The sequence below is a fragment of the Pimephales promelas genome, chromosome 1, assembly GCF_988280905.1.
Source record: "Pimephales promelas chromosome 1, fPimPro1.hap1.1, whole genome shotgun sequence".
Lineage (NCBI taxonomy): Eukaryota > Metazoa > Chordata > Actinopteri > Cypriniformes > Leuciscidae > Pimephales > Pimephales promelas.
In genome coordinates this window covers 44,524,787-44,543,653 of record NC_142769.1, presented here as the reverse complement: position 1 = coordinate 44,543,653, position 18,867 = coordinate 44,524,787, and the positions used below count along the sequence as shown (strand labels likewise).

Genomic DNA, 18,867 nt, shown 5'->3' with positions numbered 1-18,867 from the left:
CGTCAGATCCAAGGAGACCCCTGTTATTCCACAAACAATGGATGGTATATATCAGACGGATAGACCTATTCAAAACCACTGGTTTCAATTAACAGAAACCATTGTGCAATACAAAATATCATGTCATGTTCATAGTACTGAACACATTTCTGATTAATAACTTGAATATGCTTTGAAGTTTGAATTGAATTAGTTATTTGATTTTTGGTCTTTATACAATGATCTTCTTGATGTAACGGTGTGTGTTCGACTCAGTGAAGGCGAAGCGTCCTGACAAGAGTTCATCATGCTGGAAAATTGGAAAACAGCAGCTGTGCTTTTTGCTACTTTAATTAATTCATGTTCTACTAGAATCCCAGGTGATCAATTTTGCATACCTAATCGAGTTAAACCAAAGAGGACGGTGGAAAAAAGCCATCCACCACCAAACATTGCAGTCAAATTAGTATGTACTTTAATAGTCCTTCAAGACTCTCCTTTAAGTCTGGGCGAGAAACCAAAATGCCCCTAAAGGATCCAGCTGGGCAACCAGAAAGCCTCATCTCTTCCCTTCACGCTAGGATTTACACCAAGCAAAACATGTCATACTTGGAGAGGCAAGCAAACCAGTATCCGTTTACATGTAAAATCTGATTCCCAAACACGGAAGTGAAACATGGGCCTTGAGGAATCTCTAAGCCAATTATCTCAGCTCTTGAGAGCACAATGCGCCTGATCTAAAGGGCGAAACCGGATCGGATCGGATGCAAACACTCAGGTTTGTGATGACTCCCCTAAAGTTATTGTGCATTACTAGCTGTTTGTTCATGACTGATAATCTGCACTGAGAGCCTTGTCGAATAAAACAAAACAAAGCAAATTACACTCTTACATTAACACCCAAAACTGGCGTCGTTTCACACTTCACTGCAATAAAGTCTAACATTTTCCACAAGCTTTGTGGTCAGCACATGCATTTGCAAGCAGTCATAAAGTAGACACACAAATCTCAACACAAGTCAATTAAGTGGCCATTGCACCTGGTGCTATGCTATTGGGCCATATGCCAAGGGACGTGCACGGCCTCAGCTGACCATAAATCACTGGATAATGTGCAGCATGGCCAAGGTGAAAGTGTTCCAAGTTTCTCCCTTAGCATTCAAATAAAACTGTATTGCCTGGTTTCACAGACAAGGCTTAGATTAAGCCGGGATTAGGCCTTAGCTTAATAAGGCCTAAGCTTTTTTAAACGTGCCTTAGAAACAAAACATTACTGGTGTGTATTCCAGAAAGCAACGTTATCTTACCGTCAAACATAAACTGAACTTTTCGTTGATTACCGTAAACCAAACCATGCTTATTCAAGGTATGCTGGTTCCAAAAATGCATCTGGGAGAAAGTTCATTCAACCCAGAGTATGTTAATGGTTAACACACTAGACATTCTCAACAGAGTGACGAATCGACGAGTCGCCATGGAAACGGACGAGTGCCGTACTACTTTCTTCTTCTTTTGTTAAATGCAGATTTACATACTTAGTGCATATCGCCACCTATGGAGGTTGTGCAATCATTTTTTCAATCTTTTTGTTTAATAATCTTTAATCACCGTGAATAGAAACTATAATGTTTGTTTGATGCTAATTATTAAATAAAAAGAAAGACTGATTAAACTAAACAACAGTCTGTGATTGCAAAGATAACATGGCTGTATAAGTTCATTTTTTCGTCATTTTGCTTCTTGCTTGAAAGCTATTAGAGCCAGACCGATATATCGGCAGACCGATATTATCGGCCAATATTAGGCATTTTTTAAACTATCAGTATCGACATTTATAATGGCCGATAAATGAATATTTCAAAAATAAAATAAAAATGGACAAAACACGCTTGAACCATGTCATGAGTGTTGGAGTTGTATAGTTTGTCCACCAGAGGGCACTCTACACCGTCCCTGTTGGCAACACTCGTTGAGACATACGACACAAGACATACATTGCTTGAATAACAATTAAAAGAACATCCCCATCAGTTCTCTTAACTCAAATAAGCATGACAAAATTTGTGACTATGATGTCCAGTTTTGCTGCTGTTAAATAAGCCGAAAGTGAAGCGGAATCAGCTAGTAATAGTTACGTTACGCTGTAACGGTGTAGTTGACTGACTGTCCTTTTAACTTTTGACAATGTGACTGAAGTATTTCTTTAATAGCGCGTGACAGTTATAGCAATGAGACGCATCATCTCTGCTTGGCCTGTTATATTGAAAATGTATGTTTTACAATTTGCAGTATGACGAAATCCATTGCTAAATTATGGCTCATCATAGACTAGCTAAAGCTAGCTAGTGCCACTATCATCAGTCTGTTCTGTTGTGACAATAAAAGAAAAGTTTCTTTTTAAAATGCATTATATTATTTTAGTTAAAACTCATTAATAACTACAAATAACTAATGTTAGGGAAATCTGTTAATGTTTTGTTGCGCGTTTCTTAAAAAAAAAATATATCGGCCGATATATGGGAAAATCGGATTTTAAAACCAACAAATATTTGTATCGGCCTTCAAAATCCTTCATCGGTCGGGCTCTAAAAGGTATACCGTTATATCATATCAAACGTCCCGTTGCAAAAAAACCCGCCTGATTTCAGATCAAAGATGTGTGAGATAAGAATTTTATAGCTATATGTTATAATAAAATTAACATTACCTTGAAACATAACCTGAACAGAAGTTGGTCTGGAGTAGGTTATGTTCAGAGAGTAAGTGCTATGGTTAATTACATAGCCTGAAAGTTTCCTCCATTTTTGGAACCGAAAGTTGAGGTTATCCGCTTATGTCGCATAACCTGCTTTCTGGAATACCCCCCAGGTGTGCATCTTGAGACAAAACAATGGCACTGACATATTTTTAGATATGCCAGTGAAGTTGTGTTCAGTTAAAACAGCTCAAACGTGCATTTTAGTCAAAGACTAGGCTTAAGGAGTGAAATGCTGGAAACAGTGACTGAAGAATCACATCCAGGCACAATCCTAGTATCTGAAAGCTGAGCATATTAGGGGAATTTAGGAAAAGATCAGGCAGCTTCAAATGTAGGGAGTGGGAGTGTTGCTCTCCTCAGTAAGATACGAGTATCTCAAATCAACACACTCACCTTTTTCTGATCATCCAGACCATGAACTACCTGCTTCCGCTTTTGAGGCTGAGATGTAGACGCCTCGGCTCCCGACTCAGACATCTTCCTAAAACACTCCTTGAAGTATCCACGGCAGTTCTTCAAATAAAAATCCAACGCTCTCCGGCCTGCTCCAGTGTTCCCGAATCCAAAGTCCCTATGCAACCGAGCTAATTCCCTTTGCCACAGTAGTGTCCATTCATTCGTGCGATTCATTGAGTCTGGGGCAGGACAGACGTGCGATCACACCATGGTGCATCCCTTCAGATGAAGCCCAGCACGGCTGCTCTGTGACAGGCATCGGGAAGGGGGGAAGGGCCCCTGTGACCAGCAACCCCAACTTCATAATTACACATTTCGGTATTCACAAAGTCATTTTCCCAACGAGCTGAAATCTTTCAAATGACATGACTCTTGCAGCTTTACATCACAGTTGGTTCTTGGAAAATCCTCCAAATCCAGAGATACAGGCACTTTTGCTGCAGACTTGTCTTCTTTACATAATCAGGTGCATGAGTGACAGAAGAAAACAAGACAAAGCAAACTTAATTTTATATTTTTAGATAAAAAGAAGTAAGTGAAGGCAAAATTTGTTTAACTTCAAGAGTAGTGATTAAATGTTAAAATACTGTACAAGCACTTTGTCCTATTATTAGATGTGCACGTGCATTATATTTTGTTATGCTGAACAACGCGAGCTTGCACACATTGACATTGATTTAAGATAATTATATTATATCACAATCCATATTAGGGCATCCAATTAACAACAAACGTGTCTAGATAAACTTTCTAACCCTAGAATTGACATATTGGCCAAGTTGGATTTCGGTTACAATACGTAAACCGCGACACACAAACAAATATTTATTTTTAAAAAATTGTTTTTAAAATACTTAAAAACATTATTCTGACTTATGACATTTTTTCATTATCTATGGGATAAAGGCTCTTAATTTAATAAATCATATCACTTCCATCAAGCAACCCCTCCTTCACAGCGTTTGCATTGTAGTCGAGATCCTTTGGTTTTTAAGTGATTCAATATAAAAATGTAACATTGCACAACAATTCAAAACGCGAAGCTAATGGATGAGGTTTGATAAAACATATTTTACACCGAGCATCTACTTAATGACAATAGAACAGAAGATAAAAGAGACAACTCACCCCAAACAGGAGCGCTGGGTGTCCGCTGAGGGATGCGGAGCAGCAGTGAGTGTGTGAGTGAGTGCACGCGGGACCAGCGCGCGCTACAGCAGCTTCAATCCATCACATTACGTCATTCCGCGCACACTAGTCTTTTCTCGCCGCTTCATATCGCTGACCGTCTCCATGGAAACGTCAACAGCAAATGCGCACAGTGTCACCTAGCGGCAAACAAAGGCGGTGTTGTTGGTAGCGATAATCAACATAAACAATAGCATGCTATATCTAGAATAGTTTAATATTTAAAAGTTAGACTTTATACTGTTTCTTGCGAAAATAAATTATATTATTGTTATTATCAATGATAATAACAGATAATTATACTTACAACCAGAGCCTAAAACTAACTTTTTGGCCCACCTTGACTTAAAGGAGTAGTTCACTTTTAAAAAAAAACTTTTGCTGATAATTTACTCAGCCCCATGTCATCCAAGACGTCCATGTCTTTCTTTCTTCAGTCGAAAAGAAATTAAGGTTGATGAAAACATTCCAGGATTTTCTCCATATAATGGACTTCAATGGGAACCAAACGGTTCAAGGTCCAAATTAGAGTTTCAGTGCAGCTTCAAAGGGCTTTAAACAACACCAGATGATGACAAAGGGTCTTATCTAAACCCTTCGGTCTAAACGATCGGTCATTTAAAAAATAAATAAAAAAGTTTTATAAGCACAAATGCTCGCCTTGGTCTGTTCTGTGATGAGCGCTCGTGACTCTCCTGTTCAAACTTGTTCATCAAAATGAACAAATCTTTTTTTGAGTCATGACTCGTCTCGAAGGGTCCGACTCCTAGATAAGACCCTTATTCATCGTCTGGTGTCGTTTAAAGCCCTCTGAAGCTGCACTGAAACTCTCATTTGGACCTTGAACCGTTTGGTTCCAAATAAAGTTTATTAATTGGAGAAAAATCCTGGAATGTTTTCATCAAAAACCTTAATTTCTTTTCGACTGAAGAAAGAAAGACAACTTTCTAAACTACTCCTTTAATTGTAGGCCCTTCTTACAACTGAAAGACTTTTTTTTAAAGATTACAAATACAGCTAATAATTGAATAAACATAAAAATAAAACAAACAAATAAATGAAAAACATTGAATAACAAATGAAAAGATATAAAGTAAAGTTAAATCTAAATTTTATTATGGTTACAAATTGAAACACATTTTGCAGCTCTTATTTTTCCAAACATATTATTGTTTTTAGGTAATGTTAAACTTCTGACACTGATTTTGCCCAACAACAAGTAACAACCTGGTTCACTGAGTTTACCGTCCCACGACCTTCTGTCGTAGTAACAGCCGGAAGTCTGACTCCGAAGTCTGAGCTGTGATTGGCTTAGAGGAGTGTGGAGGCGGAGCGGGGTGTAGCGCGCTGTGTGTCCAGTATCTAGGCGGGACAAATGGTCAGACTGATCAAATAAACTTTTTTACTCACTAGGAAACGGACACATACAACTTTTCCTCAGCTATGCATCAAATGCAGTGTGTTCCCTCTTTTTATTTATTTACGGTTACTTTAATGTGACTTGGGTTAACTTACAGAAGTGTTGGATCCGAAATTCTTGGAGAACTGGAACTGTAAACGTGTGATACTTACAGTAAAGTTACCTGTACCATTCCTACGGATTTTTACAATTTTTAGGCACGACCTATGCCGCGTAGTATGTGAGAGAGGTACATTTCTCTTTTTGGGTGAGTAGCTTTTTTATATTTTGTCATGGTTTTGTAGTTTTATTCTATGGAGAGTAGTGTAAAATGAGGTAACGTTAACGTTAGTTGGCTGTAAGCTTGCGGATTAGTTTCAGGATTGGCTTAGGCTTACAAACATCCGTTTTAGTTACTAAAAATGAATCGAAAACAATGTTTTGTTCTATAATGCGTTACGTTAATTTCATTTCATTATCATACATTTACCCTTAGGAGGACACACATCATCACACTGGCGGCTCTCTGGATTTTTAACCCGCGCTAACTGACCGAAACCTCTAGTTTTGTAGTGTTACGAGTCAACATGACTACAATCTTGATGTAAATACGAACGTATATATGTACATAATTCATTCCCAAGCGCTTATTATATACCATATTCTAATTTAAATGCAATATACAGCAGATAGGTCAATTAGTTGTTAGCTAGCTATGCTAGTAACGTCAATCGGGTAGTTTATAAAACTCGGGAATATTAATAGTTTGTCTACACTGCTGAATTATTCAAAGCGCAAGACAATCGGGCGGCAAAACGATTTCGTTAAAGTTGTAGGAAAGTTAGTAACTTCCGGAAAAAGTCTTTTGCAATCTGCTAGATTCCGCGCCAAGATTTCAAAAAGTGTGGAGGCGCGCGGGACGTGTTCATGTCCCGCCTCCTCGAGCCCTCTCATTGGCCGCTGTCAGTTGGGGGTGTGTTTTCGTTTAAGGTTTGCGTCGCCATTCGATGGAACGCTTGTCAGTTATTGCTAAGCGCACAAAATCAACACTAAGCTGAAATCAAAATACTTTTTGATTTATGCACATTTATTCATATCTGTTAATTTTATTAAATTAGTTTTAACTTTGTGAGTTGTACCCGAGACTGATCTTCACAATGTTGTCTCCAAGACTGTATAATGCTGTGAAGAAACGGTAGGATTGATTTATTGTAATTTAAACTGTGTAAATGAACGTTGATTAGTTTAACGTTGCCTCGGGTGTTCGTTGTTTAGGTGGAAAATGTCCAGTACATTATCAGAAGGTCAAAAATTAATTCAGAAGACTTTAAGAAGTCCATTGAAGGCAACATCAACAAATGACAAGGTCAGTTAATTACAAGTATTTTGGTTTAACAAACGTCAACAAAATAGTGACTTGAAGAGCCAGTACAAATTATTGTCCTACTACATAAAAATAAAAAAGTGTGATTCTGATCATGATGACCTATTGTGTTTTCTATGTAACAGAGGCATGTTTTTGTCGAACCACAAACACCACTAAAAAACAATAAGGCTTCAGCATCTGAAGCTTTATCACTTGAGAGCCATAGTAACATGGGGCCCCTGACAACACCTACTAAGGGCCTTGAGGCACCGTCTAGCGAGCCGTGGACACCCACCTCCAACCTGAAGATGCTTATCAGTGCGGCCAGTCCTGAGATTCGCAACCGCGAGAAAGAACAAGCCGTGGACAGTGGCGAATCGGAGAACTCACAGGTATCATCAGCACAAGTCTGTGTGTGTAACTCTGTCTCACTATTTGTTGCAGTTCTTCCTCTCTTGCTAAAATGCTTAATTATGATAATGATGTGTGTTTTCCACTGTCGTGCCACACAGGAGACTGAAGAAGTAGAAAAGCTCCAGATAAGTCGTAAAGACAAAAGCCTTGGTTTGCTGTGTCACAAATTTCTTGCAAGGTACCCAAACTACCCCAATCCTGCTGTAAACAACAAAATCAGCCTCGACGATGTGGCAACCGAACTGAGTAAGTCACTCACTGATCAAACAAAACTACTTCATCGTGTATGTTTCGTCAATCTTAACAGCTTTTATTTTCACTACCCTCTCAGATGTGGAACGACGTCGTATTTACGACATCATGAACGTTCTCGAGAGCCTAAACATGGTCAGCCGGCTGGCCAAGAACTGCTACACGTGGCACGGCCGGGCGAAACTTGCGCAGACACTTGCCGTGCTGAAGCGGGCTGGCAAAGAGAACCGCTATGAGCAACTGATGCTCCAGATCCGTCAAAGGAACCTAGAGCGAGAAGAGAGAGAGTTCGACTTGGAGGGAGAGGAGAAGGAGAATGAAGAAATGTCCAGTTTTGAAATGGATGGAGACTCTGGTCATGCAGAGCTTTCAGGAACAGATCCTAAAGCAGGTAACTATGTCACAGCCTGACATTGGGTCACATTCATTATTTTGTATTTGTACACACAGGAGAACTGTGTGTTCTCCTCATGAAAAACGTCCACCTAATTCACAACACATACGTACGCACCTAAATTTGTTCATAATTTTGTTCTAATGTTAATTTGGAGTAACGTATTTCCTGAAAACAAGTCAAACTTAACTTGACTATAAGTCACTCCGGGTCAAACATCGCAGCTGCTGTAATGCATTTTTCTTACTGTAAATGATGAAATATATTTAAAGGTGTAGATTGTATTTTTTTTTTTTTTACTAAATCGAAAATCTACCATAATATGTTTGCAGAGATTTAGGAAACATGCTAAGTTCTCCGAAAAGCAATTCTAGCCAGTTCATTCAGCCATTTATTATACTTGGAGAATACTTTTTGTTTTTGACTTTGTGATTTCTCCCACTGCCAAATTACCCAATAGTATTTCAACACCACTAGTTTCCAGTGGGCAGAAAACGCAGCATATTGAAGCCTGCAAACAATCTAGGTCAGAGATTGCAGATTCTACCCCACCTAAAAAGCCTCATCATCCATCTAAAAAGCTCTATGACCAGAAGCGTATTAAAACTCATCATCTCACAGTGTAAGGCTCTCTGTTGTCAATTGCGTTGTCTTAATCTGGCAGCCCACAAGAGCATTGAGTCTTGAGGAGAATGGGTCAGGAGAAACTTTTGACTGCATTAACGTTAACCATTTCAACTGCTAACTGTCAGTTTTACACACTGAACATTTAAAATGAAATATATACGTCTAATATTTCATCTCAACATGGTTATAATAATGCCACCCTTCGGAAATTTAGAAAACGTTTTAGTGCGAAAGTAACAAAGTACGCAGATTTTCCATGCATACTCAGTGAATTAAACCTGTTAACTTTGCCTTTTCCCTGCAGCTTCAGCGAATAGTCGAAAAGACAAATCTCTGAGAGTGATGAGTCAGAAATTCGTCATGCTGTTCCTGGTGTCCAGCCCTCCAGTGGTTAGTCTTGAAATAGCTGCCAAGATCCTCATCGGTGAAGATCACGTGGTGGATCAGGACAAAAACAAGTTCAAAAGTGAGTGATGTTCTCGTCATACATATAAAATACACTCTGATCATTGTGATAGTGGATGTTTTCTGTTTCATTTGGTCGTTAAACTGATACAAATCTTTTAAAAAGTGCATAATCAATTGTACTTGACCAATAAAAACTGAGTCTATGGCCGTGTGTGTCCACCAAAGCGTTTTTTCCTTCGGCTAATGTATTTTTCCAATTAGTATTTTTATACCAGTCGCCTTGAGTTGAAGAATATTCAACTTTGGGGTTAAACACAGCGCTCATCACTGTCACTTTTTACCCAACCATCCAATCACAGTGGAGAAGGGGCGGGACTAATACAACACTGACTAACCTCGACATTCTGCTTATCAGCAGATGACAACAACAAGCATAATAGCGCAACAAAATAATTTAAAACAAAAGCAAGAGCAAATACTTTACATTGTATCGACATTTTTAGATCAAACTACAAAAACAAACTATGAGGTACAAGTAACACACTAACACTTCCTCGGATATTCCATATCATAGCAAGCAAAGCGTCTCAACTGAAAAAGGCACTGCCAAAATGCTCAATGCAAAGCTAGGCGGTTTCAGTTGGCTAAAAATGCTTTGGTGGTTTACATGACATCGTTTTGAACTTAAATGGTAACTAAACCCCTGGTCAGAGCCTGACTCCACCCACTGGCAATATTTGAAAATGCTGAAAAAGTGGGCTGACCCCAGCGGAGATAGAGGGGACGAATTAGATGCTAAAACACTATCCTGGTCGTTTTCAATACTCACAATTCCAATTCCTGACTCCCTACAGTGGTTTTGACGACACAAGATGGTTTTTATACTGCCAAGGGCGTGGTGAGCTGAAACCTGCGTACGTCACGAAGTGCGGAACATCCAATAGGAAAATTCAACTGTATTAGCCAGCGTTCAACCTGAAGAGGGCAGCACTAAGACATTTTTACACCATATAATGTAGAAATAGAACACTTTATAAACAAATGTCAAAAAAGTTACCCGAATCAATGACTGGTATTAATAAAGATCCATTCTTACAGATCATTAACTAAAAAAAGTTGGTTTAGTGTTTAGTTACTCTTTAACAAAAAGACTCGTTTTGGTCAGTCATTTACATGACAACAGCTTTTTGTGTGCCTGTAAACGGGGTTCAAAGTGCACTTTTTAGAAAAAGATACTGTTATCATCTGTAAACTACTAAAAGTTGATGTCCTGCGTATTCCATGTTCAGTCTATAGGTGCAATGTTTCTTTAAAAAAAAGGGGCATTGTCAACTACTGGCCTGGCGTGAATATAACAGCGTTTTTAATCGTTTTCGCAGACATACAGGATCATTTTGACAATGGTGTCTTCTGTACGTGGACAACGCTAAGGAAAAATTTACCGTATTAGTACATTGTTGTCATGTAAACTTACCCTTCTACTTTTCTTGATTATTCCTTTTTCTGTTTGTAGCTAAGATCCGCAGACTTTATGACATTGCAAATGTTCTGAGCAGCCTTGAGCTGATAAAGAAAGTGCATGTGACTGAGGATAGAGGAAGAAAGCCTGCTTTCAAGTGGACTGGACCAGAAGACTTACCATCTCCAAAGGGTGAGTGTGACGTGTCTGACTTGTTTATAATATTATTCGGACTTATGGTGTTTATGATGTAATGTGCATGTTTTCATGTAATTTATTGTTGTTGGTTATGTTTACAGATCTGGGGACCTCTACTGCATCACAGCCTCTGGAGTCTCGTTCCTCTGTTGATAACTGTGCTAAAAATCTCTTTTCCTCCCCCGGAACAAAGCGAGGTTTTACCCGCCACAATTCCTTAGTCAAGCTGGTTAAGAGCATACAGAGCGACCGCAGGAAAATAAACTCTGCACCTTCTAGTCCTGTTAAAATGACAGGTGAGACATTATTGTTGTTTCGTCGTAAGCAAGCAACTGACTAATCATCTTCTGTTTTCTGTGGGAATTTTCTACTTTCAGGTATCAACTAAGGTCAGTCATTATTAATAGTAAAAGACTCAAGCTTGAGATTGACTCTTTGAATCGAGAGAGAGAGAGATTTATACTTTTAGCAAGGATTCAGCTTTGCATCACAGGAATAAATTACGTTTTAAAATACACTATTTCAATTACTTTAAGTTGTTATTTTTACAATACTGCTGTTTCAACACTGACTGACTTTAGCTGAACAACAGGTGAAATATATCATTTTACTCTCATCACTGTGAAGCTGCTTTGAAACAATCTGTATTTAATGAAGCGCTATATAAATAAATGTGACATGACTTTACTGTATTTTTTATAAAAAATAAACGCAGCCTTGATGAGTGTACTTTCAAAAACATAAAAAGTGGTCACACATTAAGGTTTCATTTCTCAACATTATTTAATGCATTAACTATCAATGAATAATATATTGTAAGCATCCTTTATTGACTAATATTTAGTCTACATTTTCATATTAGTTCACAGTGCATTAACTAATGTTAACATACAACATTTGATGTTAAAAATGATCTTAAGATCATTTAAGATCATTTGATCTTAAAAATGTAAATGCTGAAATTAACATGAAATAAGATTAATAAATGCTGTAAAAAATATTGTTAATTGTTAGTTGATGTGAACTATGAGCTAAAATGATAATGAACTAATGATCCATCTCTTGTTTGATAGGTGATTCTGCAAACAGTGAGTTCTACACAAACAAAATGGCTCATCTGGCTGCTATCTGCAAAAAGCAACTAGATGAACAATCGACGTAAGTAAACATAACTTCTTCTTAGAATGGAAAAAAACGGTGAACTACCAATTTCAGGCTTAACACCTAAGGATTTGGCTTGCAGGATCCATCATGTTCAACCAAACAATGAGGTGACGGACAATCTGAATGGAAGCCCTTCACACTTATCTGAATCCTCGTCTTCTAGCAATCATCAGCCTTGTGGGCCTTCAGGAATGCAGATCCCAGTTCTACCCACTGGGGCGATCTCATACCTTTCGACTAAGTGTTCCCCGATCATCCCGGTTCTGTTTCCTCAGCACCAGGCAGGCGGGTCATATGCTGTTTACATGCACCCTACCTCTTTAAGACCACAGCCCACCAGCCTAGCGGTCCGTTCAATGACATTTGAGAGCCCAGGGAGTGCAAACGCAAAGACATCACCGACTGCCATGACTAACGAAACCAACCACCAGTCATCCCACGGTTCAGAGCCGACAAGTCCCTCGACCCTTAAACGAGCATGTGGAGAAAAGAGCTTAGTGGGAAGTCCATCCAAACTGCAGCGGATAGAGCCAAAGGTGAGATTACTTGATGTGTTCGCTAAAGAATATTTAGATATAGAATATATTGTAAATGTTAATACACAAGAATGAACCTCATTGGTTCTTGCTAAAGCTCAAACGTGCTGCGTAACACGAGAATGAACCTCATTGGTTCCTGAGAACTTCTCGCACGTCAAGCGAACATACTCGAGTTTTGTTTACCAAAACTGATATGTGTGATTATGAAAGTTTATATGTGAATAAAAGCCTAAATTCAATCTGTTCATATAAAGTGATCGTGTCTCTTCAGAAATATTGGACTAACCAGCTCGATTCAAAAGAATTAGTTTTACGATCTCGTTATGAACTTTGTGAAGCGTCAAAGCGGTAGTTGCGTGGATGTCAATGGAGGGAACGAAAGCTCTCAGATTTCGCTAAAATATCTTCATTTTTGTTTCGAAGATGAACGAAAGTCTGCTGGTTTGGAACGACATTGAGGTGAAAAACTTCGATTGTCTACATTTAGTAACAATTTCAACCTTCTGGTGTTTGTTTCCTATTAAGAGCGGTTCTCCAAAGCTGTGTGAGATTCTGAAAGCTCGTCTAAAGGCCCATAGAGGGTCTTTAGTCTCGCACCGGCCTTCCCCGAGAGCCCTGCATCTGGAGTTCACCAAGCCCTGTGAGAACCAGCCTGGTTCATTACCCACCAGCACAGCGCCTCTGGAGCACAGCGTGGAGACCTTCCTGGAGAAGGAGGAGAAGGTTCAGACGACCTCAGACAACGAGGCAGGACTGACCCCTGTTAGACCATCTCAGTCGCAGCCCCAGAAGATCAGCACTCCCTTTCAGGACGTGGGGCTGCCATCTGGAGCCATGCATACAGAGGTTGGAATCACACATCTTCAAAAATCCCTCTAGTAGGAATTATCCTAATTGTTTTAGGTGTGATTTGCTTTTACAATCTTGACTGTAATTTTTTTTGTTTGCATCAGACTTTGATCCCTGCAGGTTATTTGATTCCAATCCCTCAGCAGTCCATCCTCAACTTCAGAGATCCACAATACTCTACTGGAGAAACCTCCAGAGCCTCCACACCAACATACAATATCTACCACACCCCAAACGCAGGTATGCAAGTGTCCAAGATAAGTACTTTCAGGATTACGGTCATCAAACGGATAGAATCAACATGGATATTTAGTGCTCAAAAGGTGGAACCTAGATGAGATGTCATATAGTCCAGAATGTTTCACAATAAACATCAGTGAGCATTAGACTAGCAAGGGGGCAACATGTTACTGGATCAACATTCCAAACAACCAATCAGATTAAAGGGACAAGTTTACAGTTTATGTCAGGTTTACAACCAGGGTTAAGTGCTTCTACATCATTGTTATTCATCTATCATTTCCCTCTGATTTCAGGGATAAGCTTGGGTTTAGTGGTAGGGATATGGTTAGACTAAATTTTCAGACAGGAATGTTGTTCCAGGATCAACAATGTCTTACTTGGCAAAATCCCGGTAACCAACCAAGCCATATGGGTTCTTGTCCAAAGCGGTATTCATACAGTTAAACTTGCATGTACTGAATTGAACAATCACTGATACAGCCATTCCCATTCTTTCCAGGTTCCAGACCCCATCTTCCTCAAGAAGTTACCCCCACCCGGCTCCCTCTCCACCGGATACCGCACATGTCCCCCTTTCCTTCCCACGGCCATCGTATCCACAGCCCCAGTCCTGCTATTGTCAACTTCACACTGCAGAACCTGGGCCTTATTCCCGGCACCACCACACCAAACTCCACTGCTGAGGCGTCCAGCACACTTCCATCTCCCCACCCAGGGCTCCCTCACCAGGGCATGATCTTTGTAAAGCCCATGTCTCCTGCCCGAGCTCTGCAGCCGGCCTCAATACACGGACAGCCCGTCACCCTCATCAGCATACCACAGGTACAACCACTGCGACGCAATCAAATTCAGTGTAAGAGATCATGCAAGTTACTGTTGCAAAAATAAAATTGTGAAATTATAATGTAAATTAGTATCACCATATATATTAACAATTCATAACATATGAGAAATATTAGATAGATAACTGTTGAAAATCTTATTTTGCTTCCTGGCCAATAACAAAATATCAAATTGTGTTGTGCCTGTTGTATTTTCCAGATTTTATTTTCCTCCAAATAAATAAATAATTTTGTTCAGCAATAATGAATGAAAAAAAAACATGGATGTGTTAAAGTGACAACTACAAAATATTTCCATTTTAAAATGAATCTTTCCTTGTGAATTTTCTAATCACCAAAAAAAAACATTATTATTGTTTCCATATAAATATTAATAGCTGTTAATAATATTATAAATTATAAATATTTTTTTATATTTTATTTTTATTGATTTTATTTTTTTTTAATATTATAATTATAAATATTATTAATAATAATCTAATATTCTAGTCTTCTATCATTAATATTAATATTATTAATATACTGCTAAATAGCAGTATAGCTGTTTTCAACATTGATAATAAGAAATGTTAAACATCAAATCAACAATAAAATTTATATTTTTAGAATTATTTCTAATGGATTATGTGGCGCTTTGTTTCTGTGTGTATAAACTATTGCTTATATTTCATCTTTTAGATAGTTTTTTAATTGTATTGTTTTTTATTTTAACATTTTTAAGATTTAATCAATTATTAGCTTTTCATCAATTGGGAAATCCTGACATAATATAATGTTTAATGCACTTCATGTTGTTGATAACAAAAATATTTTTTATCGATATGGTATCAAAAGTAATCAAACATGTAACAATAGATTACAATACTAACTACGATTTTAATAATGTGATTGGTATTCAGTAACTACAGTTTGTAAGTAATCTACCCAGCACTGCTCTGAAGACTGGAGTAATGATGCTGACAATTCAGTTTGCCATCACAAATAAATTGCATTTCAAAATATATTCAATAGAAACTTTTGATTTTAAATGTAATAATATTTCACAATATTGCTGATTTTACTGCGTTTCTGATCAAATAAATGCAGCCTGCTGAGCATAAGAGACTTATTTAAAAAGATTAAAGATCTTACAGACTATAGTCTAATTTACATATCAGTAACTTTGAGCCTTCCTTGGTTTGTGTGAATAGCCCCTTGGTTGTTTAAGACAGTCATTTGCATATTTGCTCTCTCTCCTGCAGGCTTTAGTAACCACACCTAAAGGCGGTCAAGCCCTCCAGCAAAGTTTCTTTCACACACCCGTCTCCTTCCCTACTGTAACCAACACCACACTTCCCAAAAACTTCTACATCCCTCAGAGAAAGCTTGATGTGAGTCCAGAGGACACCTAAGATCTCCACACTTGCAGTCCTTATGCTGCTAAAAAAAACAAAAAAACACTGTTCTATTTGAGCCATTGTATGTGCTTGTTATTTGTCTTCGAGTGTTTTTATGTTTTTGTCTATTTTATATTGTACTCTACTGTAGGGTCTGCATTAACCACACATAAATCTGTGGTTCTTTGTGCTTTTCACTGTCGAGCCCGACAGCAAGCAAACATGGTGCTGATACTTAAGATATATTTGCTAAATTAAAGTATAATTCAGTTTGTTCTTTCTAAAATGCTGTAAATGTAGGGTTAAAAAAGAAAGAATGAAAAATATTTGTATGAATTGTTAAAAGGAAATCTAATTTCAGGGATTCAAGAAATTGCCAAAATTGTAAGATTTCGTTGACTTAAAGTGTTAAAGTACCACAGTATATTGAATAGCCATAACTTGGCCATTGTGATATGTTGAATTAATATGGGAGAATCTTAGATTAAAGGTGTTATAAAGTATTGTAGATGTATTTTATGTTTATGAATTCTAGTAATATTACAATATGCACATCATTTATTTGAACTGCCTTTACAGTTGGATCTATATGAAATAAAGATAAGTGAATGTGCTATACTTTTGTGTTTACTTTATGTTAATTGTTGGTGAAAAGAAGCCACACCCCAAATGCATGCTATTGGTTGAGCTGGAAATAGACTGACGACGGACAGATCTCATGTTTTGAGGGAGACATTAAAACCTTGAATGGCAGTCAATGTAAACATTAAACTAGGTTAAGAGAATTTACTTTAACATTTAAGAAAATCTTACGAACTTGACCTTTAAACTAACCATTGTCACATTTGAGCATAAGTCAAGACCAATTTTATTTATTTTCTCAACACATTGTTTCAAAAGCTCCATTACAGAAAAAGAAATCATGTCAATGTTTATAATATTTGATCATAATCATGCCTTATAGTCGCATTTAACAGATTACAGATGAGTAATAAAATATACGGTTAAAGGAGTAGTTCACTTTTTTAAAAAAAATTTAGCTGATAATTTACTCACCCCCATGTCATCCAAGATGTCCATGTCATTCTTTTCTTCAGTCGAAAAGAAATTAAGGTTTTTGATGAGAACATTCCAGCAATTTTCTCAAAATAATGCACTTCAGTGGGAACCAAACGGTTCAAGGTCCAAAAGACACTTTCAGTACAAACTGCAAACTGTTCAAAGGGCATTAAACAAAGCGAAACGGTCGCTCATTTAATAAATAAATAACAAAGTTTAAGTTTTATAAGCTCAAATGGTCACCTTGCTCTGTTCTGTGACGCACGTTTGTGACTCTCCTGTTCGAACTCGTTCATCAAAATGAACGAATCTTTTTCCGAGTCCTTTAGTTCGTTGATTACACAATTATAGTTCAGTGGATGCTGGATCCATCACATCCAGTTACATTCATATGACTTGAGTGCAGGATGCGGTCATTCACTTATTCAATTTACAGTATACTTGACTAGTTTACACTTACACTGTTTCTCACATCACACACATGGGACTCGGAGTTGTAGCAGTAGTTTAGTTCCCCAGTGTGCAACAACCCCTAAAGATATTTCACTAAAGATACGACCCCGGCAGGACTCGAACCTGCAATCTTCTGATTCGAAGTCAGACGCCTTATCCATTAGGCCACGAGGCCGGTTGATGACGATTAGACGACTAGAGTCACATCAGTCCCATCTTTAATCTGTTCTGATGACGAAACACTGCTAAACAATAGCTTTCCAAGAACTTTAAGTAGACAAAGAAACCTCCAGACAATATGAGCAGTGGAAAAGTATAAGTGATCTATGAGCTTTATACAGCGGATGCCATCATGCCAGTAAAAACACGGTTTATCCTCAGTGTCGCTTTCATCCCTGTCATGCATGGCGCTGCTCTGAATAAGGTCTATTATTAGGGCGTTGTTTATTCTCGTTCAGTGTGATTACTTACATATCCCAAAGCATTTCAGTCTCGTAATTGAAATCATAATTTAAAAAAAAAAAACAGGTAACAAAATTGAATATTAACAACAATAAAAAGTGTACCATTAGCCAGTTTGATGCATTTCAAAAAGCATTGATTTTTTTTAATCCGAATTTTTTTCTAGCAACTTGAGTACGTTTTACTCCTTAGACCTCCCTAACACTCAAACATTATGCCTTTTTTGATTTTATGTTGGTTAAGTAAGTGAAATATTAGGTTTTATACGCTCACAATACAGTGACCGGTGGGAAACACCATAGTCAGAAAGAAATGGTGTAGGCCTAGTGCAGCGTATACCCACTTTTTTCAGTCAGCATTGCGTATACCCACTTCTAAATCCCCTCTGAAGTGCATCATTTAGTTGCCAGTCCAATTTCGTGAATAAAAAACACCCAGTCAGGGTTGTACCCCCTAATATTAATAACTCTAATTTGTTGCTGCAATGATTCTCCCATCGCGGCGATAACTGACCTTCTCATCTGATCGGCTTCAGCACTCAAACACCTGCTCGTCAATGTCCAAATGTTTGAAACCAATCAAAGCATGCAGGATTTTTGTTCACAGAAGCGCGAGCCGAGCGCTATCCCAACGCGACGTTTGCGAGATAAGATGCAAGTAGCTAAAATTTACGGCTGTTTTTCGATAGACCAGACGTTTAAATGACCGACATAAATAATCAGTTTGATCAAATGCAGGGGAAATTGTAAAATCAATTTAACAACACAAGCATCCTTTTCACTGTTTGTTGTATCACTCTGCTTGGCTGTGTTTGCGCAATTTGCATCATTAAGCCAGAGGGCGGCGACAAGTGACTTTCTTTATGAGTGAGCAATTGAACCATTAATTAAATTAACAGATTAGTCCAAAAACATTGATTAATTTAGGAAAGAAACAGTAGCTGAAACTGGAACTGATTCTCATGTTTAAGAATCTGATCAAA

At 38.0% G+C, this 18,867-nt stretch overlaps 2 protein-coding genes and 1 non-coding gene across 6 annotated transcripts in view; 1 reads left to right on the top strand and 2 right to left on the bottom strand.

Moving 5' to 3' along the window:
- Window positions 1–4,425, bottom strand: part of nav2a (neuron navigator 2a) — a 273,752-nt gene extending 269,327 nt beyond the window's left edge. For 3 of the 4 annotated variants that reach the window (XM_089130008.1, XM_089130019.1, XM_039658975.2), the window contains exons 1-2: window positions 4,322–4,418; window positions 3,131–3,645 (exon numbers count right to left, since the gene is read on the bottom strand). In XM_089130008.1, the coding sequence (XP_088986134.1) occupies window positions 3,131–3,367 (237 nt within the window). In that variant the 5' untranslated portion in view covers window positions 3,368–3,645; window positions 4,322–4,418. Of the gene's footprint in view, window positions 1–3,130; window positions 3,646–4,321 lie in introns of all 4 variants that reach the window. The other variant, XM_089130002.1, reaches the window with a different exon arrangement.
- Window positions 4,426–5,794: 1,369 nt separating this feature from the next.
- e2f8 (E2F transcription factor 8) lies at window positions 5,795–16,529 on the top strand. Its single transcript, XM_039659879.2, has 14 exons — window positions 5,795–6,048; window positions 7,056–7,146; window positions 7,290–7,538; window positions 7,659–7,806; window positions 7,892–8,203; window positions 9,138–9,299; window positions 10,755–10,892; window positions 11,000–11,194; window positions 11,972–12,056; window positions 12,142–12,598; window positions 13,127–13,447; window positions 13,555–13,690; window positions 14,193–14,515; window positions 15,777–16,529. The coding sequence occupies exons 2-14, from the start codon at window positions 7,063–7,065 to the stop codon at window positions 15,924–15,926; spliced, it is 2,760 nt and encodes a 919-aa protein (XP_039515813.2). The 5' UTR covers window positions 5,795–6,048; window positions 7,056–7,062; the 3' UTR covers window positions 15,927–16,529.
- Window positions 16,530–17,525: 996 nt separating this feature from the next.
- Window positions 17,526–17,598, bottom strand: trnar-ucg (transfer RNA arginine (anticodon UCG)). Its single transcript has one exon. It is a non-coding gene; the product is annotated as a tRNA-Arg (tRNA).
- Between the last annotated feature and the right edge of the window lie 1,269 nt (window positions 17,599–18,867).

Coding starts and splice junctions, on each gene's coding strand:
- e2f8 (XM_039659879.2), top strand. CDS start 7,063: ATGTCCAGTACATTATCAGAAGGTCAAAAATTAATTCAGAAGACTTTA. Junction 11,195..11,971: donor TAGTCCTGTTAAAATGACAG/GTGAGACATTAT, acceptor CTTGTTTGATAG/GTGATTCTGCAAACAGTGAG. Junction 13,448..13,554: donor CTGGAGCCATGCATACAGAG/GTTGGAATCACA, acceptor TGTTTGCATCAG/ACTTTGATCCCTGCAGGTTA.